The sequence below is a fragment of the Hydractinia symbiolongicarpus genome, chromosome 1 (genome assembly GCF_029227915.1).
Source record: "Hydractinia symbiolongicarpus strain clone_291-10 chromosome 1, HSymV2.1, whole genome shotgun sequence".
In the NCBI taxonomy this organism is placed as follows: domain Eukaryota; kingdom Metazoa; phylum Cnidaria; class Hydrozoa; order Anthoathecata; family Hydractiniidae; genus Hydractinia; species Hydractinia symbiolongicarpus.
In genome coordinates, this window is record NC_079875.1 from 15,285,532 (window position 1) to 15,305,295 (window position 19,764).

Sequence of the window (19,764 nt, forward strand, 5' to 3'; positions counted from 1 at the left end):
GAACAATGTTCAGATAAAAAGATTGATGGTAAAAATGGTGACCCTCGGCCGAGTAGGTCTTCAAGTTATCTCCCGACCTGTTGCGCCGCATATTGAGAAAACACACACACAAAATGAAGATGATGTTTTAGTTTAAGTTCTCAATAAAAAAATTTAATGCTAGGGTATCAGCATTTCTGTCGTTATCTTCATTGGTCATTTTAACACTCTCTTGCATATTCACTATGCATGTTTCCACGGGCTTCTTTTACGCATTCGGCGAATATATGTGTACATATGTGTATATTCTCATCGCTTTATGGTTCTTGCGCCAGACACACATATCAGAAAATTTTCAAATCCCCAACTAATAAATAAGTAAAACAAGCAACCTTGATGGTTTTAGAAGGCGATCTCTAGGAAAAAGGTAAATGACAGGAGAACAGAGGTAAAAAATTTGTTGTTTTTTTCGGTTGAAATGGAAGAGTATGATAAGACGATAACAGTAACGTGTTTTTATTATCCACTTTTACTCTGATGTCGAATAAAAACAATTTAAAATGGTTGTGACGTCATAGGTGCATTTGGCTTCCCGCATTATGCTCATAGTTAAAGTATGTAGATCACAAAAATTAAAACAAGCAAAACCAGCAGATGACCGGCAACTTTGATATGTTGACCCTGAACCATAGTTATACATAATATATTGATAATATACATATAACAGTAGGAAGACGAAACGATACAGCACGTTTAAGCTGCTATATGATATGTGATTACATTAAAATGACGCTACCTATACCCATCTATTAACTAAAAAACTTTGTACTCAATACTGAAATTTTTCAAATGTCTGGGTATTTAGTTTAATATACATTATTTTCTTAAAATTCTTTTTTTCTCTGTTTTTGAACGATAATCCTAAACCAAAAATTTTCCAAACCTCTGTTTCCCTCTTCGCAGCTAATTTTCCTATTTGTGTTCGTTTCAAAAAGATACAAAAAAATAAAAGCTGCGAAGGGTTTTTTCCTTTAATTCCGATTGATACCAATGAAGAAATTCCACAGGTAGTATCGACAAAATATTATATGATTTTTTTTGCCATTAACAAATTAGTTATAAAATCAACAACTTCAGTAACATTATTAGTGATATTTACAAGTAAAATTCGTTCTTCGTTTTCTTGAGGTTCCTCCAATGCATTAAACTGTGAATCAAGCAATGCTGGTGACATAAAATGATTCTGTCGTGCTTTCAAACGACTCGAGATCAGTTCTTTATAACCTTTCAAATACACAAACCATACGGAAGAACTGCACGACAATTTTTGTCTGTAAATTTCCTTAAGAGCAGAGCATGCTAACACTAGATTTTGTTTAGTCTCTACGTATCTAAAATGAAAGAATCAGAGAAGGCTTTCTTTATCTATCATTCAATTATTTTATAGTGAGGTCTTCAACTTCGTTTCCAGGGCATTTTTTCACTTCTTGATATCCGAGACGGCGCGAAAAAATGCTTGTTTCTTCGCGCCGTCTCGGTTGCAAGAAATGCAAAAAATCGGCCTGAGAACAAGGTTGCACATTCTCAGATGTAATTTCCTTTATTTGCTAGCATACTACAAGGTATAAAAAGCCAAACCTCGATCCCAGGGCCTGTAGCGTTTTTTAATTTGAGGATGAAACTCCTACGCGTTTCATCCTCATATCAAAAAACGCTAAAGGCCCTGGGATCGAGGTTGCAAAAAGCTGTGGCAGCACTTTTCACGTGCAAGAGAAGACACAACGAAAACAGATTTTCATTTTTACCTTGCTATAAGACTTCTCAGTGTTTCTAACCATACCTTGCGATCCTAAAGCAAAATTTAAAAACAATATTCTCTCTTAAGGATTCTTAAATCTTAGCACAGAAGAAGAGCACTTTACAAAATTAAATAATTTCACCAGAGAAATATCTATCCACTGATGTCTGATACTGTACCTGACCACCATTTAACAGAGCCCTATCTGGAGGATTTTAGAATCCACCGTTCATTAAGAGTTCTAAACTTATCTAAATTGCCCTACGGTATGTCTAATGAAAAAATTCAAAATTAATATATATATTACATATATTACATACCATGTCATGTAATGGTTCACCATTTTGCATTTTTTGTATTGATTTGCTACTATGGTAACTATCGCCGTCAATGAAGTCGCAGTTGAGCTGAAAGAAATGTTCTTTGGATTGTTTTGTTCCAACGAGTGTAAAAGATATAACTTTCCGCTTTCTGCATTCACAAACAAAAACATTAGTTCTGTCAGTATTTACAGCCTTGCTGCGAATTTTGTCTCGCCATCTTGAATTTTTTAAAAATATAAAAAACATATTTGTTCTTTTTATAACAGAGTTTTTGTTTCATGGCAATCTCGTCATCCTGGATTTGTAACTTGACTCGTCACATTAAGTAAGTGTAGATGAAAGATAGATCCCTGTGAAGGCAATACCTACTGATTTTAGAACTCGAATTGATATAAAATTTCCTAGGGAATAGGTTGATCATATTTCTTACATTGCGACAAAGATGATAGGATGTTTATAAACAGTTTATAAACGACTCTGCATGCAACGTGGAGTTTTGATTTTGCGTGGAGAACAATACCCATGTTTACCAAAATTACGAATTGTGACTGAACAATAACAACCAGCAAACGCTTGAAGCAACCAAAAAGAAAAAGAGAAGAATATTGCTAAAGAGATTCATTTTAGTGTCTTTTGTATCTTTGAACCAATAAATTACATTGATAGTCATTTTACCTTACATATTCCTGTTTTTTTACCTAGAATGCGCGCGCAAGTACAAAATTCCGCAAACTTTAGTAAATCTTTGTAAAGACATCTATCAGTCCTGAGTTAATATTACATTTGCAATATCATCCTGATAAATATTTATACAGGAAGGCTCGAAAAGTCGGTAAAAAGAGTTCTGGTGCATATAAAGCCTACATTGACATTATCTGAAACTCACATCGAAGCACAGAGTGGGTTTGATAACAACGATTTATACACAATACCGGGGTACAACTTCATTTCACGTTGTAGAGAAATTGGGAAAGGTGGAGGTGTGGCCACTTATATATCGGAACAATTGACATGGAAAAGGAGGGAAGATCTAGAGGTGAATGACATTGAATGTATCTGGCTCGAAATTTTTCCGAAAAACGCAAAAAGTTTTCTTATATGCTGTATGTATAGACCCCCTGACTCATCTCTATATCTGAATTCTCGTTTTAACGAAATTTTAAGAGAAATGTTAATAGCTGTTAATAAATTAACACTAGAAACAATCATTATGGGCGATGTTAATGTGAATTATTTGAAACAAGGTGATCATCGTGAAATCAAAGATATATTCAAATTGCAATCATTTGTACAGCTCGTAAAAAAGCCCACGAGAATAACGCAAGACACTGAAACATTAATTGATGTGATATTTACTAACAAAAGTTCGACGATCTCCCACACGGACGTTCTACCTCTGAGTCTGAGTGATCACGATTGTATTGGTTGCGTAAGAAAAGTTAACCATCAAAAGTTTAAATCGCGCACCACACGATGTCGAAATTTCAACAAATATGACCCTGAAAAATTGAACACAGACATAAATAATCATGATTGGCAACCTATGTATGAAATGAGTTCCGTGGAAAGTTCCTGGGAATATTTTAAAACAACAGTACATGCTATAATCGACAAGCACGCTCCCGTTATAACCAAAATGGTAAAAGGACGTTCCTGTCCGTGGTTGAGTGCTGAAATTAAGAAACATATGAACAATCGAGATAAACTCTTGAGAAAGGCACGAAAAACGAAGAAAGCGTCAGATTGGTGTTTGTACAGACAATTAAAAAATCTTTGTAACAACAAAATTCGAGTTGCAAGAAATGGTTATCAGAAAAACTTGTTAGTGGAAAACCGGCATAATCCTCGTAAGTTTTGGAAAACAATCAAAAGCATATTTCCTGCAGGAAAGTCATCATCTCCAACAAATAGTGATCAGCCGGATGCAGCTGAAAAACTTCTTTACGCTAACAAATTTTGTCGATACTTTTCAGATTGCGCTAGAAAATTGAAGGACGTCGCTTTTCCATTACGAAACCTTATATGGAGATATACTCCAATAATTTCGACCAGGACTGATAAACTCTTTCATTTTCATTACGTCACGAAAGTGTTTGTCGAAAAAGAATTAAAATCTTTGAAGAGAAAGAAAGCCACCGGTGCAGATGACATACCACCGGGTGTTTTGAAAGATGCTGCTACACTCCTTTCTCAACCATTAGCATTCATTATAAACCTGTCGCTGCGTACCAGTACAATACCGTCGGACTGGAAAATCGCAAAAGTTACGCCACTTTTTAAGGGAGGAAATTCATCTGAAGAAACAAACTATAGACCTATCTCAGTTCTTCCTATAGTTTCCAAGATTCTAGAACGTGCTGTTCATCACCAATTAATTGATTATCTAGAATCAAATAACTTACTTTCTCGAAATCAATTTGGGTACCGTCGAAAACGATCAACGGAGATGGCGACTACGTTATTAACGGACAACATCAGGAAAGAAGTAGACAGTGGCAATCTAGTTGGTGCAATTTTTGTTGACTTGTCAAAAGCATTTGACACTTTAGTCATGGATTATTACTGTCAAAATTATGTTCTTATGGTATTAAAGGAATTGCTTTGAATTGGTTCTCAGACTACCTCTTCAATAGAAAGCAGTATTGCGTAGTAAACAACGTAGCATCCGAAGAGAAAAGTATTGTCTGTGGTGTACCACAAGGATCCGTCTTAGGACCTATCTTGTTTTTACTTTATTTCAATGACTTTGAAGAGTGCGTTAAATATTCTGAAGTCATAGAGTTTGCAGATGACACGGTGTTATATTTTGCGAGCAAACGGTTACAAGACATCGAAGACAAGTTCAATTACGATCTCGAGAAGATAGCCGAATATCTCAAAGATAACGAATTAGTAATAAATCTCAGAAAAGGAAAGACCGAGTCAATGGTATTTGGAACTCAAAAACGACTCTCGATGTATTCACGACAAATGAATTTATATTACAATGACGTTCCAATATCTTCAACTACACATTATAAGTATCTTGGTACTGTTTTGGATCCATCTTTGAACATGAACGAAAACTTCAACACGATTTACAAAAGAGCTTCGAACAAGCTACGTTTGTTAAGTTCACTCAAAATGGGTCTTACTGCGGATGCTGTTAGAAAGATCTACACAGCTATTATTTTACCAGGATTATCCTATTGCAGTAACGTTCAGCTCAAATTCAGTGATACTCAAATAAAGAGACTCGAATCCATTGACAATCGTGCTAGAATTCTGACTCAACAAAATGTTCCTGAGATCAGAAAAGAAATTGAAAAACGAGCTGTGCTGTTTGTTAAAAAATGTTTGGATGGTAATGTCTGTGATAACTTTCAAGACTACTTCACTGTGAAGCGTCATCAAAGAACAACAAGAAACAACGGTTTTCTTTTATTTATACCTAAAGTGAAATTAGAATTTGCAAAGGGAAGCTTCTTTTCAATGGGTGTGAGTTTATTCAACTCTTTACCCATTGGAATTAGGCAATGTGAAATTTTTGAGGAATTTAAAGCTTTGTGTCAAGCACATTTTGTTTGATAAGTGTATTTGTGAGTGTGTTTTCCATACAGCCTGGTTTAGCTTTTGACACAATCTTTTTGAGTTTTGTGTTAACATTCTTTTTCAACTGAGGACTCTATATAGTGCACCGTTTTGTGACAGTTTCTTAGTTTGTTTCCCTGTTTTTCTCGATATAGTCTTTCTCTCTTTTTGTCTCTCATTTTATTCCGTACAAATATACATAATCTTCACATTACATATTTACTTTTTATCTATTGTATATAACCATTTTAAATGAATATTAATATTTTTAACATTTTATTTTCAGGACGCATATTTATAACAGTGTTTTATATACTGACATGCAAATCCTGTATAAACATTCGTTAAATAATAATAATAAAAATAATAATAATTTGAGCCATATAAGCGTGCAAGTACCGCCACTGACGAACCAGATAGCTGCCTAAGGTTAACCGTAAAGCGAAAAATATTTATTCGTACTTTGATAGCCTGATACTCCCAAAAATTGAACCAACAACCTTCCTTACGCAGAATTTATACACACAAAGCTATGAAACTGTATTTCAGTATAGTTAAAAAACACTTAAGGTAAAACCTTCAACTGCGTCATCTCGTAGGGCATGGAGACAGCATCGGTAAAAGCTTTGAAAGGTTAAGCAATAGAAATAACGGTTGCTTTAACAGGAACAAGCATCATTAACAGAAAGCTGGTGCGGAAGCGAACGAAGGCTTAGCAAAAAGAACCGTTTGAATTTATCTTTTTTGCTTAACGTTCAGCATGCTGTGATTGCACGCATTCCGTAGCTGAAATGGGAGCTTTAATTGCACTAGAACCCCCTTCGCAGGACCCTTGTTAAGAGGTACCAGTAGAAACCGAATAGGGTATTGTGGGAGACATAAAACAATTTCGCTGTGACGAATTTGGACGCTTCCACCTAACAGTTCTAGGAAACAGGATTTAGGAGAGGGATTGTTGAAAACACAATGTGTCGTCAGATATCGTCAGTTTAGAAAAAATAGTTTTGAACTGAAAATGAAATCCATGTTTTTTTGTTTACTTAGGTTATCATAAAAAAGAAAATCTTAAAAAAACATATTGACCTACCCTTGTGCTTACAGCTGTTCCAATGGTTGTTCTAAAGTGTTTAAACAAAAAATAGCTGAAACTTTGCGATTTACACAAATATTCATCCCATTTTCGGGGGTTCATTATAACTTTCTATTTAAATTTTAGCCGTGACGGTTAATATATAAAAAACGAATATTTTAATGTTAGGTGTTTAATTTTCGTCTGCAAACCTTTTTTTAATACACTATAACATTTATTACAGAGAGCACCCTCTTGTTTCTAGAATAACAGAGCCGTAGCTGCTAGGGGGACTGTAAAGAGAAAAATGCACGCCCTCCTCCCCTCTCTTTTTTAACCCCATCCCACAGGAAATCTTGTCCTGTTGATTATGTGGAAGTGACTTGTGCAGAGGATACATTTTAATTTTTACCTATTGCCCTGAGCAACAGGAGAACAGGCGTTATAATATTGGAGCATCTTGCATCTTACATTTGTTTAGGAGGTACAAACCTATCTAACAATTCTAGGATAAGCTTCCGGCAGACCTTAGGCGTAAAATATGAAGAGGTTGGAACGAGGTTGTGATGTCAGTTCCGCTTGCTGACATTCCCGCTATTTGATTCCTATAATAATATTATTAGAAATTTTTTTAATGCCTTTTGAATAAGTCGAACAATAAATGCTATGTTTTATTTATTTTGATGATGTTTAAAAAAACTCCATAATCAGTTCGAATGGAAACAAAATAAGCCAGTGGTAGATTAAACAAGGTTATTGGAAATATTTACTTTGAAAGTATGAGACTGATACACTTTTTTAAAAATATAACCTAAACCTCCCGTAAAAGAGAGTTATGTCGAGAGTATAAGTTTCTTTAAGATCGTTATAAGAGTTTAAAAATTTAAAACTGTAAAGACTGAGAACTAACGTAAAAAATTACAATACTAAAGAGACGTCCGGGTGCGGATAATGTTTCTAAAAAAATAAAGAATAAAATAATTCGTGATGAAAGTTTAATTAAACTTAAAACCTTTATACTTACTTTCCAGAACCGGAAACTCCCATCATTACAAGAACGAAACTCATTTTTTTAAACGGACGATTTGTTGTTTTTTATGTTTGCACAGCGCCAAAGCAAATCTGCAGAAAGCTCGCCGACACATGGAGGGGCTAACTAAATTATGCATCACCGGTGTGTATTTTCAGGACCATGCATATGATGACGATTGGATACACTCGCATGATGCTTGATAAATATTCGCATGTCATACTCATGGCTTAAAGAGCAACACGTATTAATTCCTATTACGGGAAAAAATATTAAATTCACGCTTAGTTGACCGTAAAAATCCATGCTAGAAGACATCATCTTTCATAGCAAACACCTCTTACAGGACATCATCGGTGAATTTACGCTCAAAGAACAAGTTGAAACGGATCACAATGGACAATTATGATTTTTAGAATATGTAGTTGATAAAACTTTCAGTTCTGATCCAAACTAAAAGTTGAAATCATTTCAACTTTCAACAAGAACGGTCAAAATTTAAAAGAACCAACAATAGAATAATTAGCAGGTAGGCAATAATATTTAAGTATTCTTCTTGTTCCGCTATGATCCGTTGCAACCTATGTTCCAGGACCTGTTGCCTCTTTTTGCATATCGGACGGCTGAACGTACTTTTTCGTCAGACCTATTAATAGGCGCAGCGCCGCTGAGAAAAAAGGCCTGGGGATGAGGTTGGATTCGTTGTGCTTTTGAGTGGAAATTCACCCTTAACAGTCCGAAAACTGGGCATACTTTTATTGAGAAATCTCTCTATATTTCGTATTTCCTAAGAAGAACCAAAATCTTTGTTAAGTTAAGTATAACTTATTTACAATATGTTCTCTCGAATCGTAAAAATAAAATAGTAAGCCACACTAGATCGATTCTATTTTACCCAATCTCGTTCCCAGGGCTTTTTGTCGTCTTATGTTCGTCTTGCCGTCTAATATGCAAAAAGAGACAACATGTCCTGGGATCGAGGTTGTATTTTACCCTGACACCTCAAAACAAGTTATACTAGCAAATTTCGGAAGAACCTCTTTAAAATAGTCCTAAGATTTTATTATAATGCTTGAAACAGGACTGAAATATATCTATATCTCTGGATATAATGGTATATAAAAGGTTTCAGCTTTAGTAAAGAAATGGACATATGTTTCCCTAGAACAAACAAATGACATAATAGCAAGACTTGGTAATCCCATCATAGAACAAGTTAAAGCATCCTCGTCCTCAGAGTCTCTTGGCCTCTAGGCTGTTAAATTACTGAAATATCACAGCGATATTTTGATACTACAGATTAAAAAACTACAGTCTTTAACACATATATTCTAGCTTTTTAATTTTTAACTAGAAATGTTTCCAACAAACATCTGTCATCAGTGTGTCAACTGTACTGTTCGAGATTGTCAGAAAAAGAAAAATAGCCCTGGGTCAAGAGTTTTCCCAAAATTAAACATAAATAAACTATTTTTGTGGCACAACGGTGTTTTCGTCTAACCAGAGATTCGATAGATCTTATTCCTAAATCATGCTTTGATTTGACACTGAGCTTAGCGATGATTATGAATTTTTTTTTTTTTTTTTTATAGTTTATTTTTGAAACAAGACATTGCGGTTATTTTAATCCCTCTAATCTACCATAATATCTATGTATATCATACTTCTCAAAAGGTAACCACAGTATCATCTTCCTACGATTAATTTTGTCAGAAAATCACATAAAAATCGCCTAAAAAATTTCTTTAAACGGAAAATCACAGTACACGAAATCGTAACGATCTCGTTGTACTTCCCGTGGTTTTCCGGTCTGGTGATTTATGAATGTTTCGTTGTTCGATTAAAGATGGAGGATGAGCTGTTCAAAACAAATTACATCTAAAAAGTAAACACTAAACTAAACAGGGAAGCGAGCGGAAGGTGCCTATCTAGATATATTTTTCAAAATGAGAAGCAGCAAAACAAACCTCACAGAGGCTTATGCATGCAAAATTCGCTTACTAGATGATGTTGAAATGTCATTTGAATTCAAGGTTAGCTATCTAAATTAAAAGAACTTAATAAACTTTTCCCTGTTAGTTTATAAAACATGCCTCACTATGAATCATGTTGTGTATGATTTTTACCAGGAATGTAGACCTTTTTATATGTTTACATTTTTTGCAGTAAGCCCTTTTGTTTTTGACAAATGCGTGGTAGGCAAAAAGATGCGGGCGCTGTGAAGTGGAACCTTTCCAGTCTGTTTCTTCACACAAAGGTATCATTCAGACTTTATATAAATATATGTCAATCAGATTTTATCCCTCTACACTCAATAATAGTTTAAAGCCTAACAATGTTTCTGTAAAAAGAAATGAGCTGAAAAAAACCTTTATTCAGCAAGCTCCAGCATCTTTTTACTAGGGTGGCGCCGTAGATTAGTGGTTATAGCTCTCGTACTCTGTGCGAGAGACCGGGGTTCGATTCCTCTTGACAGCGATTCAACATGGGCGAGTGAATGTTACCATAGCCCCGGGTTAACCCAAGCCATGTGAGGGAAATTGGGAAGATGGCACACTGTGTGGGCCGTTGGATGTTGCCGGGAGTTGTCTAGTAGAGCGCGGGCTCTAATTGGGTCTGCGTAGCTCAAAATGAGCATTAAATACTCTAGGACTCTCCATCTACGCCATGGCCCCTCCTGGAAATAATAGACAGGGTATATCCCTCGATATTTGTGAGGCTAGCCATGTAAAATATGCACATCTATCTAGGGTACCGATAAGCCGCATACGCCATAAAAAGTGCAGGGATTTCCTGGCGAGTTTGGCGTTTTGAAAAAAATTCAAGTATTTGTCTGAAAAAACCCGTATAGACCTGAACAATGCCCAGAAAAAAAAGAAAAATAATCAAAGATTCGCCACCAATGATTCAAAAAACTATAAAAATTAAAATAAACTTATTATGTGGTAGCGAAGTTCTTAAAAGAACTGTTTTTGATGGTTTTTGATAAGATTTACTTGATAAATTTCTTAGATATAAACTTTATTCTCCTTTCTCTTTAAGCGCCTATTTCCAACTGTCGCCCGAATGGTATGTTACAATAAATTGCATTTCGGGAATGCTCCAAGCAGGTTCGGACAATTTGGGAGGGACAACCGCCAATTTTATTTGAAAACTCACCCGAACTCGGCCTTATATATGGAGGCGTTTGCGGCTTATTAGCACCCTCATCCCTTTGCCTGCCACACAGTTGTTAGAGGCAAAAGGTCTTACCACAGGAAATGCAAATATTTAAACAGGTCTAGAAGGTCATGGTATAAATCATGGTGGTGATAACTTTTGCTCTTGAAATTAAAATATAGTTTGCGTTTAGTCCAGATTTAGAACATTATCAGTGGAACAATGCTACTAACCACAGATAAAAGTTTTTTGCCATAATTTGATATTCTTTAATAAAGATCTGCATTTATTGCCTGCTGGTTTTTTCAATTTTTCTTGCACTTTGGCAAGAATCCGGTCAAAGGTAAACATTGAAAGTTGTCTAACGTTGTAGTTTTTTCCACAAAAACGGAATTTCCCAAATAGTAAACTTGGTTGGATTAGATTAATTTCGCGTAAACACACTTTAATAATTTAAACATATTTTGGATTAGCCACTGCAATACTTAATGTACAAATAAATTTTCTAGCTTTACCTTTAATTAATGCTAAAAGATGCACAAAAGTAAGTAGGTAAGTAAGTAGTCATTTATTCGGAATAAGAAATTGACAAGACTCATTCATTTGTAAGGATAAAAGTACTGGAAATATTAAAAACAATATTGTAACCCTTCAGAATTTAGGTATAATAATGTAAACAATTTTGTCTGTAACTAGAAAAATTTTAAAAAAGCTATACTATCAAAATGATGATAAAAATCTCTCTTAAAGCTAAATTTATTCTATTGCTAGATACAGGGTCTTTAATTATTTGAATTTATGTTTTCAGAACAACATTTGTTGAAGTTCAATAGGACTATATGTGGAGACTTCACATCCCCATGAAAATAAAGGGTCTAAGTAAATGTGATTAATTTAGGATGCATTTATAATTTGTATTAATTTGTACATTTGTATTTTAGAAAGAAACCAAAGGTTCTGCTTTGTTGGATTATATTTCTAACGAGCTTGACTTACTTGAAAAGGATTATTTTGGTCTTAGATATGTTGATAACAATAAACAACGGGTATGTTTATTTGTTGTTATGGTTACTTATCCTTTGTTTACTTTGCTTCTTAAAAATGTAAATGATCTTCATTAGCTAAAATTCCAATCTTGTTAGATAAAAAATACAATTTTTTTGATTTTACGGAATTAAGTGTTTGTGGATACAGGATGATTCTGAAACCTGTTTTGGGAAATTTAATTTCATTATCCATTTTTAATTCACAATGAATTTAAACTATTCTTAGTTTCTACAGACTATAAATCCACATTTGTTCTAAGCAGTACCCTAAAATAGAAAATTTAATTTCATGTAATATTTTTACACTTTATTATTTGTTGTTTTTTATACTTTCTTATAAAGCTTATAAAACAAAAATGTGGATACTTGGAACAAAAAAATTAAATTATTTAATTTTGGATGTGTCTAACTTTTGCTTTATATCCATTTGGGTCAGTCATTCTGATTTATTTTGAACTCTAAGATAGACACCACAAGCTTCTATGTGGATTATCTTTTCTGCTTTTCTAAATGTCACATTATGACCACTTAAAGTAACTAAAAGTTGAATTAAGGAATCCTAATTTACAATCTGGTTTATTAACTTACAATATTAAAATGTCTGTGGTGGAAATTTTTTATCTTTTCCCTAAATAAAATTTACTCTTATAAAGAATATGCATAAAAAAGCAAAAATTTGGAACCATGTCTGGCCATTTGATTCCAACCCCCATTTACTAACAAATCCAAATTACCATAATAATATATTTGACGATTCGAGGAATTTGTTAACAAACTATAATTATCAATATCTTTTTAGCAATAATTAGATAAAAACATAGAATTATTGCTAAACAATGCTAAGCTATGATTATCGCTAACTTCTCTGCAGATATTGATAATAGCGCAATATGGCTGACGCATAAATTGTATACCTAATTCTGCGAAAAGCAATGAAGACAACGTTCTTTGCATATTTGTCGATTAAATAGCTTGCAAATCTATAAAAAAAGGTTGCTTGATGTTATGATTATCACTATATAGTCGTTATTATATTCCCTGGAACCGTCAACACCATGAAAAAAGAATTCTTCATAAATGAAATTTGTTAATTAAAAATTTTGCTAAATTTGGAATGGAATAATTTGAATATTGATAAAAAAGTTGTTAGTTTTTCTGACAATTTAGTTTGCTAAGAAAAAGAGCCATTAAACACAATAGATATTATGTTCATTACTCGAGATCCACTGGACCAAATTGACAAATTCTTAATTTGATATAGGTTTAATTTGGCAAATGACCCCAAAAATATTGTTATTTAACAAGGTTTTATTTTATCAAATGTTCACAATTTTCACTACATTCATTTCTCTAAAAGTTCTCCAGTCTAGTTATTTAGTTGACTTTTTTGGATTCTGTCTTTTTGCACACTGAATGGTCCTCTAAAAACAACAAAACAAACAAGATTTCTTTTATCATTTTGGTTAATTTAAATTCCCCTCACACTTTGTAACCCACTATGAGAAATTCTCCAAAAAAATCAACGAGAAGTTATTCCTTACAGATGTTTGTTGGTTTGGTCTACTTGGATTTTTTTTAAAAAAATGGCCCTTGGATAATCTCAAAATGATATATATAGTTTGTACTTTCAGCACTGGTTAGATGGAAGTAAGGAAGTAATGAAGCAGTTAAAAGGTAAATATATTAATCTCGAAATGCTTCAATATTATTATTTGTATTTAAAACTTAAAATAATATATATTAATGTGAGTGGTTATAATTTCTTGATTTAGTTTGGTCTTTTTAATGAGTCTCAATTTTCTGTTTTAGAATGCAGACAGCCATATATGTTCTTCTTTCGTGTAAAATTTTATCCAACCGACCCAACCAAATTAAGAGAGGAAATCACAAGGTACTTTTCCTATTATTGATTATTTTTTTGTTTACTTTTTGAAGTTGCAAAACATAAAAAGTTTTTAAAAAATATAAAGATCATATCAGAGTCATAACGGAACAGAACACCGGTGGCAATGCCCTTCCCCAAAACAATTTTTTTGTCAGTTATGGTTAATATTAGTGAGACTTAGGTAGAGGGTACTTTTTACCCAATCCAGGAGGTTGATATTTCAAAATTTCCCTTCCCCAAAAGAAAAAAAATGGGTGTATTTAGTTTGATTATGTTTTTTAAGAAGATATTTTATTTGCTATTTTTGAAACTTGGAAGTTTAATTTCAGAACAGGTGCTATTTGCAAAAGCAAATAAATTTTTTCAAGGAAAGTTTAAAACATTTTATTTTTGGATAAAAGGTGGATTGTTTCTTAATATAAAAAGCTTTGGAAGAGAGATAATAGTACATCTTAAGTTTTAAATTAAACAAAGGCCAGTTTGAAAATTAAATCTTAATGAAAATGTTGATAAGTAACATATATAGTTTATGAATAATTAAAAAGCATTGTTAATTTACATCTATAAATATATCCTGTTTGTAAACACCAAAGCAAGAAATAACAATTTATACAAAGGGTTTTACCAGTAACCATGAAAAGTCCATTAAAAGTTTTAATTACAACATAAGTTTGTAACCCCAACCCCACCTCATGTTTTTCTCACATAGAAGAAGAGGTGGTATGAAACTATATTTTTAACTGTGTAGTTTTGACCATCTAAAATGGCCTTAAATTTTCCATTTCCATACAGAGATAGCTTGGGCATTCTTTAATATTTACAGGTATCCATTGACTTATTTATTTTTAGCAAAAAAGCAGGAAGGGGGGTGGAGACATGCGATGTCAGAGTTGAAAAAATGCTGTGCATGTTAACACCTATGTAGCGTACACAAGTGCTCAATTGTAATGAAAATATTTTGTAAAAGAAAAACAAGTTTTTTGATAATGTCACTGTAGCTGCGCTTATGCTGATTTTTGCTATTTCGATACATAAAAGATGTGTCAAGTGCTTTAAAAATATTGGTTAAACTTCTTTTGTGTTTTTAGATATTACTTGTATCTTCAACTGAAAAGAGATATCCTTCATGGCAGGTAGGGAATTAAGAAATTTAAATGTAAACTTTATCTTGATTATATTTTTTAATCAGAATAAATAATAATAACTAGGTCAACAATTTTTTAAAAAACCTTTTAGGCTACTTTGTCCATTCAACAATATCACTGATTTAGCTGCTCATGTTGTACAAGGTAAGAAAATGATTTTCGCCAAAAATTTTCAAAAAAAGTGTATTGATTTTGCCAGAAATAACACCAAAGGTTTACTTTGTTTACATCACGTGATGAAAACGACTCAATTTGATTTTCTGAAATAAATTTAACAACTAACTTTTTAAAAATGGTTACCCTAGACACAAAACAAAACAAAAGAATGACCCCTTTGTCCTAAAAAAAAATTAATTTATTCACATACAGTAACATAACAACTTATCCATTGTTCATCACATCTTCATCATTTTTGGAAGTACCATGTATCGTTCTCAACATAACACATTATTTTGGTTTTAATTATTTGTTTGCAGGATAATTATTCTTTTGTTTCCCACCTGAATTTGTCACATATCATACTTTTTCAGTCAGATCAGCTGATTTTGGTATGATACACACTATCAGCCTTGTCATTTGAATAAGTCTTAACACATTAACAGTAACATGTAAAAAACTTACCTTGGAATATATTATATAATCAACCAGCAAATATTGTGCAAGTGTCGCCATTTTTTTCTGTGTATATATCTGTGCACATATTTTTATGTATTACTTATTTGATAATGGCAATATACACAAATATGGAACTCTGTGTACTTCTCCATTTCTTGACAAAATTTTCCTTTGTTGTGTGAGTTGCAATGGCTTTGGTTGAAAATGTAAAATATAATGGATATTTTTTAAATTTAGGTACGTTTGATGTCATGCAATATATAATTGTAACATATAATTAAATAAGCCATTTTGGTGCACTTTTTAAACCACGACATACATGTTGAAAAAATAAACAATATATATACATTATGGACTCAAAATAATTTTCTTGTCTAAAGAGCGGAGAAATATGAATTTCAACAAATTTTGTATGTACATGGATACATATGTCAGCGATTCGTCAACTCTTTAGTTTGTTCATGGCGTAATCTTTAAAGTATAAGAAAGACTGGATTTCTGAAAACATTTTTTTCTTGTTTATAGCGGAGATAGGTGACTACAGTGAAGAAGAACATGGTCAATCCTATTTAAGTAACATGAAACTGCTTCCAAGACAGGTACATCGGTGTTATAGAAAATTTATTTCAACTAAATACTATAAGATTTGGATTTCCTTAAAACATATTTCATGGATACAAATCTTTGAGAAGTCCTTTTATTTTTTGAAAAAGCTTTGTTGAATAAAGAAATAACATGAAAAAGGTCAAAAGAATTTTTAAAATGTTGCTAGTTGTTATTTTGAAATGTGCCATTTCCATTGTTTTCTTATTAATGGTTACCAAATATAAATCTAATCAAAACAACACTGTTGTATTTCATTGGCTTTCCTGTTGTTTTCTCACTGACAGAACGATTCTAAACATTTTTAAACTCTTATTATGGTAATGTTTATCCCTAGAATGAAAAGCTTGAAGAGAAGATCATGGAATATCACAAAACTCTTTCTGGTTATAACCCAGCAACAGCAGAAAATCGATTTCTAAATCTTGCCCGTAGTCAAGATCTTTATGGTGTTGACCCCCACCCTTGCAAGGTTTTTAAATGTTTATTATTCAAAAATATGTGTTTACAGAATTACTATTCTTGGTTACACTAACATACATACCTTTCTTTACTAGGACCAGGATGATCTGCCATTATATCTAGGCTTAACACCACAAGGAATACAAATCATTAGAGAAGCAAGACGAGTTTCAGGATTTATCTGGTAAAAACTTACTGACTAATGTATGTCAAAAGCAAAGTAGCTAAGCTACTCCATTAAAGCGGAGTGTCAACTGGCTGTTTCAAATATTACTGTTTAAAAAAACGTATGAGTTGATTATGCAACTTTTCTGTTTCAGGTCTGATGTAAATAAAGTCTCCTATGATAATAAAATATTTTATGTTCAAACAATATCTAAAAAGGTGAGTATATATTCTTCAACTAATGATTCTTATATTCTTCAACCAATGATGTTAAAATTATTTTTCAAAAGTCAAGTGATACTCTTTCTACTCCCTTTTGCTTTGCAAATTTAATTTTGTTGTCTTGCCCTGTTTCCAGAAAAAGACAAATTATGCATTTCGATTAAACGATACACCATCATGTAAACATTTATGGAAGTGTGCAGTTGAACACATGTCATTTTATAGGTGAGTTGTTAACACGAAAACGTTTTTTTAAATTGTAGCCAGAACTTAGTTTTGATGTTACGGATCAAAAGGTAAGTTTATCAATCTGATATAAGTTTTTTAACCCAAAATGATTAAGTTAACGGAAAGTGTTGCATGATGTGACTTTGGTAATTTTATGTTATAAATTTGACACATTTAACTAAGCAAGAATAAATGTGAAACTAAGATTGGTTCAAGCCAATCAAACACTGATCATAACAGGCAAGCGTAACCAGCAATTGGAATATGGCTAGGTTGTGTATAAGCATCTTGATATAAGTTCCAGTTTTGTGGTGACCTGCTAGCTGTATAAATTTAAGCATTGACAGAGAGCATGACAGCATTACGCTAGCGGAATATAAATTTACATAGTATAGGCACCTGCGCAAAGAAAGTTTGCACGCAAATCATTTGTAGCTTGCTTTATTGAGTTTCACCTCCAAAGAATATCTCAGTACATGATGTATCTACTATATTTTTTTGGAAAACCTTTTTTTTGTTTGTTTTTCTTAGTGAGGAACCAATCAAAGCACAAGTTCCAAAACGATCAGCATTATCGCCTCAAAATATTTTCAGGAGAAGTAAATACAAGTTTAGGTAATTATGTTTGTTTTCTAAAAAATATATTTTCATCGTGTTTGCCAAAAAAATACCTTAAGAGCACATTATACTTTGTTTTTATGAAACTTTCCCAGCAGTGAATGTTTTGATTACGGTTTATCAAGACTTTATTTGGCTTTTAAGTTCTTGAAACTGACCAGAAATTCTAAGACTGACACACTTTAGTTAATAAACGTCCAGATGAATAATTTGTGACTTTGCGTAATATCAATATTTGTAATTATTTTGACGCCAATCTTTTTTGTTTTAGTGGAAAAACAGAACATGATTTGAGAAGGAGTACTGAACAATACAACCGCTCCACTCCTGTTGCTTTTGAAAGGTAAAACATTTAATCACACGATGACCTATTTTTTTTCTTGTTTGGCGCTTCTTCTACAGTGCAAATTATATCATAATTGCACTGTGTGGACTGCAATTATTTCTTAATTGCACTCTAGGATCTTAACTGCACTCTTTAAGGAGCACCGATAATTTAAATATTTATTTTCTCGCGTTTTATGATAAGTAAAAAAGACATATCTTTACAATGAATCAAACTAATTATAAATTGGGTAATAAAAAAATCAAAACATTGAAATTGATACCCTGTGCTACTCTTACAAAAATAGTTCGTTATGTGATTAGCTCGTAATCGAATGTTTAAATAATGGAACTCGTAATTTTTTTGCTTTTTAAATTTATCCTCGTCTTCACGGATTCAGTAAATTAAAAACAAAAAAAAAGCTTGTTCGATTATTTTTTAATTGCACTCGTAAACGTGCGATTGCATTTACTAATTATATAATACATAACAAAAGTTAATAATGTAATGTCCAGTAAAACACAAATTAAAATAAAGCAGGTGTTCTTGATGATTTACTGTACATACAAAATATGTGCTTTTACTGAATATTTTTTCAAAATTTGTGCCCTAATCTGCATGCATTTAACAAGCATAAGTTATTGTTTTGTTTTTTAGAAAATCAAGCTTAAGAGCATCTATTCAGAAGAACTGTTTATCCATGTCTAACCTTGAGAAAATACCACAACCGTACTCGTCTAAACAAAACAGTGAGAACAGACCAGAGGAGAATGGAGTACCATTAGATTCGCAAACACAATCTACTTTCTCTGATCAAAATCCTGAGCAAGAAGATGATCTTGCTGAGTTCGAAACTAGAGATTTTCCCAGAGACCCTGAGTCATGTCGCGATTCAATGATGCTAGATGATGTATCAACATCTAGTTCTTTAGAAATGAACAATTTACCACCTGTAGCAAGTACACCACAACCACCGCCGCCACCCAGCATAAATGTTGAAAACTTCGATGAGCCTCCCGTGAATGGCACAGCAATTAACACACCGGCCAGTAGCACAACACCAAATAGCACAATGGTTAATAGCACAGTAAGAGAACCTGATCAACAAAGACCACAGCCCCAACCGTCTATAATAGCCACAACAACATTCACAGACTTATATAAGAATCCGTTCATTTTGCTGTTACTTCTAGCCGTTGCAATAATCCCAGTTGCTATTGTACTTCAATTGAAATTCAGAAGTTCATAACTATTATATGAGTTTTCTAAATAAAGTATATGGTGACCAGATGAAATGTTCTTTAAGAATGTCAATATTTATTTTGGGGCAAAAGAAATGCTCGTTATTTTCAAACAACTTGCTGTTTTAAGATTAATATTCTAGAGAAGTTTAACATACATAATAGTTTTTAATTTCATTTTAGACATTTTTAGGTTTTAATTATGCATCTTTTATTCTTTTTTGTGTCATGTATTCATTTAATGTGATTATGTTTTTACAACTTTGGTTTTTAACGTTCAA

The 19,764-nt window shown here is 32.8% G+C and overlaps 3 protein-coding genes across 6 annotated transcripts in view; 2 read left to right on the forward strand and 1 right to left on the reverse strand.

The window, feature by feature from the left end:
- LOC130642132 (chromatin assembly factor 1 subunit A-B-like) overlaps positions 1 to 19,764 on the forward strand; it is a 100,990-nt gene that overhangs the window by 2,050 nt on the left and 79,176 nt on the right. The gene's annotated exons all lie outside the window — the stretch shown is intronic.
- Positions 17 to 8,183, reverse strand: LOC130642230 (probable gluconokinase). 3 transcript variants are annotated; one of them, XM_057449329.1, is made up of 5 exons: positions 7,764 to 8,183; positions 6,758 to 6,788; positions 2,098 to 2,184; positions 1,785 to 1,828; positions 17 to 1,370 (listed from the first exon to the last, which is right to left on the reverse strand). In XM_057449329.1, exons 1-5 carry the CDS (start codon positions 7,805 to 7,807, stop codon positions 1,064 to 1,066), a joined length of 513 nt encoding a protein of 170 aa, XP_057305312.1. In that variant the 5' UTR covers positions 7,808 to 8,183; the 3' UTR covers positions 17 to 1,063. The 3 variants fall into 3 exon arrangements, 2 of the variants coding, with proteins under 2 accessions (XP_057305312.1, XP_057305304.1); XM_057449321.1 differs by lacking the exons at positions 6,758 to 6,788; positions 7,764 to 8,183 and having other exon boundaries at positions 2,098 to 4,720; XR_008982557.1 differs by lacking the exons at positions 17 to 1,370; positions 1,785 to 1,828; positions 2,098 to 2,184; positions 6,758 to 6,788 and adding an exon at positions 7,479 to 7,696 and having other exon boundaries at positions 7,764 to 8,158.
- LOC130642155 (FERM domain-containing protein 3-like) lies at positions 8,274 to 19,634 on the forward strand. 2 transcript variants are annotated; one of them, XM_057449250.1, is made up of 14 exons: positions 8,274 to 8,298; positions 11,870 to 11,974; positions 13,606 to 13,648; positions 13,784 to 13,865; positions 14,948 to 14,992; positions 15,096 to 15,148; positions 16,145 to 16,218; positions 16,560 to 16,694; positions 16,780 to 16,868; positions 17,005 to 17,068; positions 17,208 to 17,296; positions 17,831 to 17,914; positions 18,189 to 18,260; positions 18,900 to 19,634. In XM_057449250.1, exons 3-14 carry the CDS (start codon positions 13,633 to 13,635, stop codon positions 19,489 to 19,491), a joined length of 1,395 nt encoding a protein of 464 aa, XP_057305233.1. In that variant the 5' UTR covers positions 8,274 to 8,298; positions 11,870 to 11,974; positions 13,606 to 13,632; the 3' UTR covers positions 19,492 to 19,634. The 2 variants fall into 2 exon arrangements, with proteins under 2 accessions (XP_057305233.1, XP_057305227.1); XM_057449244.1 differs by lacking the exon at positions 8,274 to 8,298 and adding an exon at positions 9,587 to 9,802.

Coding starts and splice junctions, on each gene's coding strand:
- LOC130642230 (XM_057449321.1), bottom strand. CDS start 2,346: ATGTTTTTTATATTTTTAAAAAATTCAAGATGGCGAGACAAAATTCGC. Junction 1,829..2,097: donor GTGAACCATTACATGACATG/GTATGTAATATA, acceptor ATTTTGCTTTAG/GATCGCAAGGTATGGTTAGA. Junction 1,371..1,784: donor CTGAGAAGTCTTATAGCAAG/GTAAAAATGAAA, acceptor CTTTCATTTTAG/ATACGTAGAGACTAAACAAA.
- LOC130642155 (XM_057449244.1), top strand. CDS start 9,716: ATGAGAAGCAGCAAAACAAACCTCACAGAGGCTTATGCATGCAAAATT. Junction 13,866..14,947: donor TTAAGAGAGGAAATCACAAG/GTACTTTTCCTA, acceptor TTGTGTTTTTAG/ATATTACTTGTATCTTCAAC. Junction 17,915..18,188: donor AGAAGTAAATACAAGTTTAG/GTAATTATGTTT, acceptor TTTTTGTTTTAG/TGGAAAAACAGAACATGATT.